Source organism: Cibotium barometz, chromosome 30, assembly GCF_041138505.1.
Source record: "Cibotium barometz isolate CiBa-2024 chromosome 30, ASM4113850v1, whole genome shotgun sequence".
In the NCBI taxonomy this organism is placed as follows: Eukaryota; Viridiplantae; Streptophyta; class Polypodiopsida; order Cyatheales; family Cibotiaceae; genus Cibotium; species Cibotium barometz.
Window position 1 is genome coordinate 29,529,937 of NC_141075.1, and position 9,958 is coordinate 29,539,894.

At 44.4% G+C, this 9,958-nt stretch overlaps 1 protein-coding gene across 2 annotated transcripts in view; it reads right to left on the reverse strand.

Annotated features, from left to right (window-relative positions):
* The window catches only part of LOC147621363 (uncharacterized), an 86,000-nt gene extending 76,252 nt beyond the window's left edge, over window positions 1–9,748 (reverse strand). For both annotated transcript variants that reach the window (XM_086824099.1, XM_086824098.1), the window contains exon 1: window positions 9,421–9,748. In XM_086824099.1, coding sequence (XP_086680225.1) covers window positions 9,421–9,597 — 177 coding nt within the window. In that variant the 5' untranslated portion in view covers window positions 9,598–9,748. The remainder of the gene's footprint in view (window positions 1–9,420) is intronic.
* Between the last annotated feature and the right edge of the window lie 210 nt (window positions 9,749–9,958).

Consider the following 9,958-nt stretch of genomic DNA (forward strand, 5'->3'; position numbering starts at 1 on the left):
GACATAGATCACTGCTTATACACCAAGAAAGCTTTGGATGGCAGTCTATTGATCCTCATCTTGTATGTTGATGATATGTTGATTGTCGAGAAATCTCGTAAAGAGATGGATGCATTGAAGAAGAGGCTGCATCAGACCTTTGATATGAAGGATTTGGGTGATGCAAATCACATTTTGGGTATGCGGATACTTCGGGACAGAAATCAGCATGTGTTGTATTTGTCTCATAAGGAATACATTGGCAAAGTTTTGCAGAGATTCAATATGGACGGGGGGAAGAAGACTAGTACTCCTTTGCCTCCATATGTGAAACTCAGTGCTAAGGACAGCCCTTAGTCGGATAGTGACAGGGCTGATATGGCCAAGATTCCGTATGCTTCAGCTTGTGGCAGTCTCATGTATGCCATGGTTGCTACCAGGCCGGACATTGCATTTGCAGTGGGAGTGGTTACTAGATACATGGCCAACCCTGGCAAGAAGCATTGGGAAGCAGTGAAAGGTGTCATGAGATACCTGAAGGGCACACTAGATATGTGCATCTGCTTTGGCAAACAGGATGCATTAGTGCATGGTTACACAGATTCGGATTATGCCGGTCATCCAGAGAACCGGAAGTCTACTACCGGTTATGTGTTTACATTCACAGGAGATGCTGTGTCATGGATATCCAGGATGCAGAAGTGCACTGTCTTATCTACTACAGAGGCCGAGTATATTGCAGCCACAAGGGCTTGCAAGGAGGCATTATGGCTATCTCGGTTAGTGGTTGATTTGGGTTATACAGGGGATATTCCATTGTTGCATTGTGACAGTCAGAGTGCCATCCAGTTGGCAAAGAACCCTGTCTTTCATGCAAAGACGAAGCATGTGGATGTGAAGTATCACTTCATCAGAGAGGTGATAGAGAACAAGCTGATTCAGCTTGTCAAGATTCATACGGATGACAACCCGGCTGATCTGTTGACAAAGAGTTTGCCTCCAGAGCGATTTACTCATTGCAGATACTTGATGGGCATTGGATGAGGCCAGTTTCAGCCTTGATATGGCCTTGTATATTATCATGTACATGCTGATTATTCTTTTCCTTCATTTAAGGGCACTTTGCCTTTAAGTGGGAGGTTGTTGGGATAAAGGCATTATGCCCACCCTTGTAGTGTGTACAAGCCCATAAGTTTTATAGTACATAGTACACCTAGTACTTTTAATGTACTAAGTGCACACTGTGTACTAGTGCAAATATACATGTGTGATAGGGGAGTCACACACTCATACTGTGAGTTGACTTATCCCCACATATCTCTCTCTCTCTTCCTTCTTCTCTGTGTGTGTCTCCCACATGAAACCCTAACTCTCTACAGCTGAGCTTCATAAGCTCCCTTCAGCAAGAAGACAGCTCAAGTCACAGATATTGCTTCATTATTTCTTCAGTATATTTTCAAGATACATGTATTGCCAAAGTCTGTTATTCCAGATCAAGATCCTAAGTTTACAAGACATTTTTGGACTTTCCTTTTCAAGCCACTTGACACAATTTTGTTATTCGGTTTCCATATCATCAACAAACGGATGGACAAACTGGAAGTGTTAATCAAATTCTTGAAGAGATGCTAAGACATCATATTCAATCTCGCTTAGCAACTTCAAAAGATTATCTACTATTGATAGAATTTGCTTACAACAATTCTCATCAACAACATTTGGTATGAGTCCTTTTCAAGCCGCTTATGGTCATACACCAATTGTGCGATCAAACTTTGTTGTTCAACACAAGGTGGCATTAGTGGATCAGTTAGTTCAAGAAATACAAGACATTCTTTTTCAAATTCGAGGTCAGATGATTGAAGTTCATGAACAATATCAACAAGCAGCTAGCCAACATGATGAATTTCAAGAAGGTGATATGGTTCTTTTGTTTATCCTCATCGACATAAAACAGTGAAATCAATTTTTTCGAACTTACGACCACATTACTATAGTCTTTTTCCAAAGTTACGACCATGCTACTATAGTCCTTTTTCGATTATCAAGAAGAATTCTCCTTTGAGTTATAAGTTGAATTTACCACCTTCATTAAAAAAAATCATCTGACTTTCAACATATCATAAATCAAGAAATTTGTACATGAAGATTCTATTGTACCAAACGTTTCAAATTATTTTCTAGAGATAGAAGATGAACATATGATTTTGATTCCAAAGAAAATTCTTGATGTTCGACAAAAAGAAACTCAACAAAAAATTATTACAAAATTCTTGGTACAATGGAAAGATTTGGATGATTTAGACTCAACTTGGCAAATTGATGAAGATCTACAACAATACACAGAATTACTTCAAGAGTTCTTTAGTCAACAACAATCACTTATGAAACCAGCCAACGGGCGGTGAAACAAACACTCGGACATAAAACACTTCAACACCATTGAGGACCTAGAAAAGGAAAACAAACAAGGGGAGCTAGAGTGCTCCTGCAAACAGCACACGGACATCGATTGGCCCCAAAACGCAGTGGCGCCCCTTGCGGTATTTCTTTAATTGATTATAAGAGCTTTGATTACAATAAGACTGGAAACATCAGCCGTCACAGTAGAACTCTTGAAGCCTGCAAAGAACTTGCATCATGGCTTCTTGTCCACTCGGTATCCACAAACAAATCCCGCCATTGTTCACATCGAAAGACTCTCTCACATTGAGTCTGCATACAGAACATTTCTCCCATGATCAGGGCTGCCACAACCATCCATAGCCTCTCACACTATGAACAGCATCATACCCTGACACATCCAGTGCTTCTTCATCACAACACAGACTCCCAAACTGTCTCTCAAAAGAGAACTCGCATCACAGCACAGCATACCATACAGTCGACACACCTGTACAAACCCTCTCTACCTTCCAAGGGTACTATCCATCTCTGTCATGGATTCCCTGTCCCTTGTCCAATCAGTAGCAAGGCTGTACGAAACATGTGTCCACTTCTGTGACCGCTGCCTGCATGTGACCTATCTCCTGGAGAACCATAAACATGTTTCCTCGAGAACCTACGACCTGTTTCCACATGAAACCCTTAGGCATGTTTCCCTTTGAAACTTCTGTCCTGTTTCCATACAGAACCATTCATGGCACCATTCAACAACAGTGCCAACAACAGCATACATCTAGTTACCTGTTCCCTCATGAAACATCTGGCAACATAGAGATGCCCATATCTGTAGGTCCCTCTGTTCCTTTCTAGCAGGAAGAAAACAATCCGCTCCATGAGCACGCAGCCATGCGAGCTTGCATCACTCCCATGCCAAGAAACATAACCAAGTGACCTGTACTTGCAGCCGGAAACCCAAGCACATAGCTGAATTTGCTACCAAACAAAAACAGCCCATAAACAGTCCCGCTCTCTTGTTTTGCAGCCGAGAGAGGGAGAACACCTGTGGGTGAACCTGATGTCCAGCCCTGCACTCTTTTTTTCAGTCCACGCTTCCATGTCCAGCACTGCATGTATAAACAACAGTTCAGCCCGACAGACAACCTCTTGCCAAAAGCCAAGGAGAGAGAGAAATTCAGTGGCGCCTGTATACACTGCAGCACAGCAACCAGCCAACCCTCCAAAAGCCAAAGGGAGAGAGAAAGGTTCAGCGCCTGTGTCACAGTTCTGTAGTACGGCAGCCAACTGACCTTTTCTCCCCAAAAAGCAAGCATAAGAAGATATTCAGATGCGCCTGTATTCCCTGTAGCGCAGCCCACCAGCAGTACCTTCCTACAGATCTGTTCGCTTTTTAGCAGAGAGAGAGAGAGAGAGAGAGAGAGAGAGAGAGAGAGAGAGAGCGCTGCGGTCTGCCTGCTTTCCACGAGCCAAAAAGCACATGCATGGCCCAGCTTTTTATGTGCTGCCTGTACCCTGGTGATGCGCTACCTGCAGCTATACAAGACTGAACTGTCCCGCCTGTACCTGCTGGACAGAACTGTCCTTATCCGCCTGCATGTACCTGTTCGTACAAGTCTATACCTGCACAGTAGGCGCCTGCACCTGCAACACCCGTACCAGTCTGTACCAGCCTTCACAGTTGCTGTACCGTACGGCTACTCTCCACGTAGTCAACCGGCCTGCTATATCTTCTCCTCCACGCAGCCAACTTGTGCGACCACTCCCAAAAAGCAAGAGAGAGCAAGAGGCGTGCCCCCTCCCCCAAAAGTAGAGTAGCCTCTCAAAATTACCTAGGGGCCTCCCAAGGTTTTAAAACCTTTTTAAACTTTAATTTTTGGCCACCAAAGGTTATAAAACCTTTTTAATTATAAAATCTCTTTGCCCCCTTCACACTTGGGGTTGTCCACACATGGGCTTCCTTTTTAACTCTAATCTGATGCCATTCACACTGTCCACCATGTCCCCGTGCACACCTGCATATACTGTCCAGAGAAAAACACAAGGTCGTGGCATACCCCCCTCTTGAAAAATAGCAAGCGTCCTCGATTGCACTCAATAGCACAGTAAGGCATCTTATGAGCAAAGACTCCCCATATGACAAAAACAATGGCCCTCCAATGCATCTGGGTGATAAAACAATCATCCTGCACAAAAGGCCATACTGTCACACCAAAGTGACGAACAACTCTTGCTTGTTCCTTCAGAACCTAAAGCAAAAGTCTTAAGACCAAATGGAAACACGTTAACTGTGTTAGCCAAAAACAAAACCATGCATCATTCTACATATGGCACACATATGCATGACACACATATGCATTCGCAAACAATATGCTCCTCAAGTTGCTCTACCTACTCTAAAGTAACAGTCTAAGGGCTGCTCGCAAGCCTTACACCCATGGGCATCCCGCAGGACCCACGACTGATGGTACAACATGAGCATATGAAAGCACTCAATGCATCCAAACACTACATCCACTAAGTACTTCCCACATATGTCTCATGGCCATCCCGCAGGAGTCACACTCAGTGGTGCATCCATGAACATAATAAAGCACTTGATGTATCATACCAACATACATGCATCTCACAACACAATCCAGAGTATTACCCAATGTATTCTCAATGGTACCAAGATCCAATGGCACCAGAATACAATAATACCACAAAAACTGTATGTATACATGCACAAATGGAGTTCGATCCATATAGCCATGAACCAAACCAACTCTAGGACTGCTCGCAAGACTTATGCCCTCCATAGAGTTATCCATAGTTGCAGTTATAGTTCAAGGTGCGGCCGACTGTGAACCGTACCCAACTTTACCATCTCACGTGTCTAAAACACAAGATCATAGGAGTCCCATAAGCAGATGTACTGTCAGCCTCAGTACCTTCGGGTGAATACAAAGATGTCACCAAGCGACTCCTAGATGACAACTGAGCCTGTCTGTAACAAGGGAGCGGAGGTGCTACCCTCCTCTTGAGCATCAGGCAATGCTCCAGACCTATGCTCTGCTGAACCTGAATGAGCCGTAACAAGAGTCGACTCCAACTCAAAGGCATCGAGATAAAGCTGCAAATCCTGAGGTGAATCTGCTAAGTCACCCTCCTCCATCCACTTCGCATCCATTAGTAAACAGCTCTTGAACTTCACAAGATAGCGACGGAAAACTTTACCCTGTACCTTTCATTCCTTATGTGCCAGTATCAACTCGGGAATAAGAACCTCGTCAAGTTCCTCCACTTCCGTCTGAGCCTCATCTGATACATCCTCAGGCACCCAAAACCTGCTTGCACTTCACCCAAGTGGTAAGCACAAGTCCCCGATGAAGCATAGTAGATCACCACTACTAAACAAAGAAAGAAACTATCTTCCTAATCCATGAAGCCTCTATGAAGATACGACCGGTGACAAACTGTCGAATGTTTTGCACCATAACACTTCAACTGCTTCTTCTTCTCCTGGCTGACTACTTCTTGTCCTTGGTGTCTTTTCTCCTGAGCTTCATCTTCAGCTCTTGCTCTTCACCTCATATAGGCAAAGACACACAACCCTGCACTGTCTCCTGCGCTTCCTTTTCACTTTCCTCATGTTGAAGCTTTTGATGTGACAACCGCGGGATCGCCTCCTTGAGAAAGTCGACGATGTCCCGACCAAAGCAACCACGGACTCGCCTCCTTGAGAAAGTCGACGATGTCCCGGCAACGGAACCTTGAAACCGGCCTAACGGGCGGTGAAACAAACACTCGCACATAAAACACTTCAACACCATTGAGGACCTAGAAAAGGAAAACAAACAAGGGGAGCTAGAGTGCTCCTGCAAACAGCACACGGACACCGATTGGCCCCAAAACACAGTGGCGCCCCTTGCGGTATTTCTTTAATTGATTATAAGAGCTTTGATTACAATAAGGCTGGAAACATCAGCCGTCACAGTAGAACTCTTGAAGCCTGCAAAGAACCTGCATCATGGCTTCTTGTCCACTCGGCATCCACAAACAAATCCAGCCATTGTTCACATTGAAAGACTCTCTCACATTGAGTCTACAAACAGAAGCTTTCTCCCATGATCAAGGCTGCCACAACCATCCATAGCCTCTCACACTATGAACAGCATCACACCCTGACACATCCAGTGCTTCTGCATCACAACACAAACTCCCAAACTGTCTCTCAAAAGAGAACTCGCATCACAGCACAGCATACCATACAGTCGACACACCTGTACCAACCCTCTCTACCTTCCAAGGGTACTATCCATCTCTGTCATGGATTCCCTGTTCCCTGTCCAATCAGTAGCAAGGCTGTACGAAACATGTGTCCACTTCTGTGACCGCTGCCTGCATGTAACCTATCTCCTGGAGAACCATAAACATGTTTCCTCGAGAAACCTACGACCTGTTTCCACATGAAACCTTAGGCCTGTTTTCCTTTGAAACTTCTGTCCTGTTTCCATACAGAACCATTCATGGCACCATTGCCATATCTGTAGGTCCCTCTGTTCCTTTCTAGCAGGAAGAAAACAATCCACTCCATGAGCACGCAGCCATGCGAGCTTGCATCACTCCCATGCCAAGAAACATAACCAAGTGACCTGTACTTGCAGCCGGAAACCCAAGCACATAGCTGAATTTGCTACCAAACAAAAACAGCCCATAAACAGTCCCGCTCTCTTGTTTTGCAGCCGAGAGAGGGAGAACACCTGTGGGTGAACCTGATGTCCAGCCCTGCACTCTTTTTTTCAGTCCACACTTCCATGTCCAGCACTGTATGTATAAACAACAGTTCAGCCCGACAGACAACCTCTTGCCAAAAGCCAAGGAGAGAGAAATTCAGTAGGTGCATGTATACACTGCAGCACAGCAACCAGCCAACCCTCCAAAAGCCAAAGGGAGAGAGAAAGGTTCAGCGCCTGTGTCTCAGTTCTGTAGTACGGCAGCAAACTGACCTTTTCTCCCCAAAAAGCAAGCATAAGAAGATATTCAGCTGCGCCTGTATTCCCTGTAGCGCAGCCCGCCAACAGTACCTTCCTACAAATCTGTTCGCTTTTTAGAGAGAGAGAGAGAGAGAGAGAGAGAGAGAGAGAGAGAGAGAGAGAGAGAGCGAGACAGTCTGCCTGCTTTCCACGAGCCAAAAAGCACATGCATGGCCCAGTTTTTTATGTGCTGCATGTACCCTGGTGATGCGCTACCTGCAGCTATACAAGACTGAACTGTCCCACCTGTACCTGCTCGACAGAACTGTCCTTATCCGCCTGCATGTACCTGTTCGTACAAGTCTACACCTGCACAGTAGGCGCCTGCACCTGCAGCACCCATACCAGTCTGTACCAGCCTTCTCACAGTTGCTGTACCGTACGGCTACTCTCCACGCAGTCAACCAGCCTGCTATATCTTCTCCTCCACGCAGCCAACTTGTACGACCACTCCCAAGAAGCAAGAGAGAGCAAGAGGCGTGCCCCCTCCCCCAAAAGTAGAGTAGCCTCTCAAAATTACCTAGGGGCCTCCCAAGGTTTTAAAACCTTTTTAAACTTTAATTTTTGGCCACCAAAGGTTATAAAACCTTTTTAATTAAAATCTCTTTGCCCCCTTCACACTTGGGGTTGTCCACACATGGGCTTCCTTTTTAACTCCAATCTGATGCCAGTCACACTGTCCACCATGTCCCCGTGCACACCTGCATATACTGCCCAGAGAAAAACACAGGGTTGTGAGAACTTATATAACCCTCGATCTTATTTTTAAGTGGGATGGGATGTCACGATTGTGACTTAATTTCTCTAATTACTCTTAATCATTGAAAGGACACCAGAAGGATCACACCCTATCACATGGGTCATCACCAAAGGACACGTTTATTCGAAGAGACACATCTATAAGCCCAAAGAACATAATATCACACCCTTTCATCATAGATATGTCACTTCACTTGTACCTCTTCAAGCCCTACTTAATAAGGCCTTGTGTCTCAATGCAACACAACACAACTTTCCACTCTAAACATCTTTACTTTCAGTGTCATATCTCTGATCGTGTCTTATAAATTACTAATAGGCCGAGAAGTCCTCACTATCTAACTCATGGCAGATTGAGGAGAGGATCAGTTTATGCTACATGGGGCACTATTGCTTGGCTTGCTCAGTCTCGCCCACATATTTTCTTCAAGGATAAGGATTGGGATGCTATCATCTTGGTATGTGAAGGTGTGGCTTAGAGGTGTACACTTCAGAGTATTCCTCATTCACGATATACGCTGCCTCTGCAAAGCATTGATACCACTTGGGATATCATTGCTAGCAATACAACTTGGCAGATTAGGAGAGCTAGATGTAGAGAGGCTTTAGAGGGCATTCAGATATATGATGCCCAGTGCATCTACACCATATGGAGTAAAATTGTTCACACTCTTATGGCCACATGGACTCGTATACAAGGGATACACTTTGGGACAAGGATTTATTTTTCATTTTCCAGCTTTTAGCCACGATCTTGTATTGTTCCATTCATACTTGGAAATTTCTATGAGAATGTATAAATGCAAATGCAAAAGCCTTTGTCAACCTTCAAAGCTAAAAGAGAACTGGGTTAAGGTTGCTCGGAGGGGAAATGCACACTAAGGTATGGCAATCTTTGACCTTAAAACCTCTTGAAAAAAAAACTACTCAGAAGAAGCATTAGCATTCAAAAGGGACACTTCCTAAGGAAAGCCGTCCAACACCAAAAATTTTAAGATTTTTATAAAAAAGAATTGAAGACAATTCAAAATTTAAAATTGTGGTCATCCTATTTTGTGTTTAGAAAGCCTTTGTTAGTGATGCATGCTTCTGCCCATAAACTGTCCCCTGATTAATTTATTTTTTTCATTATGCTCAATTACCCAGTTATCATAAATCTGCGCTTTCCATGAGAAATTTGAAAGTAAGAGTGAATACAACATTTAAAACTATGACAAAAATAAAAACCCACATTTCTGACAATGTGAGTGAGGAGCGGGGATACCTGGAGGTAGATATGGGGGGGCTGGGAGGTCACAGTGGCAGGGTCTGCAGGAGATGGGGACGATGGGCGATGGCGATGGCGAAGCAGTCGCTGAAGGAAGAAGAGGGCTGCACAGACTTGGATGAGGGCAAGGCACAGAAAGCCTGCGAAGAACCCTGTGAGCAAAGATTTCCACATGCTTGCTTGTATGGCAACGATAGAACAGAAGAAGAGAGGAGAGGAGAGAGATCAGAAGAGAAGATAGCCCTTTGTCAATCAACCAGAGCCCACATGCCTTCAATTGGAATCAAAGGCACCATGTTTTTGGAGAGTGTGATTTTGTTTACCTCATTGCCTTCCACATCAGGCTATTTTTGTGGTTTCACCAAACACTACCACGTGGCTTTCTCTCTCTCTCTCTCTCTTTCACACAAGGCTTCTCTCTCTGTCTCTCTTTCTCACAAGGCTTTTTTTTAATCCTCACACTTTTATCTTGGGCATGCATTAATTAATACCCATTACCATGCACAATAATTAACAAGTGGCTTTCTCTTTCTCT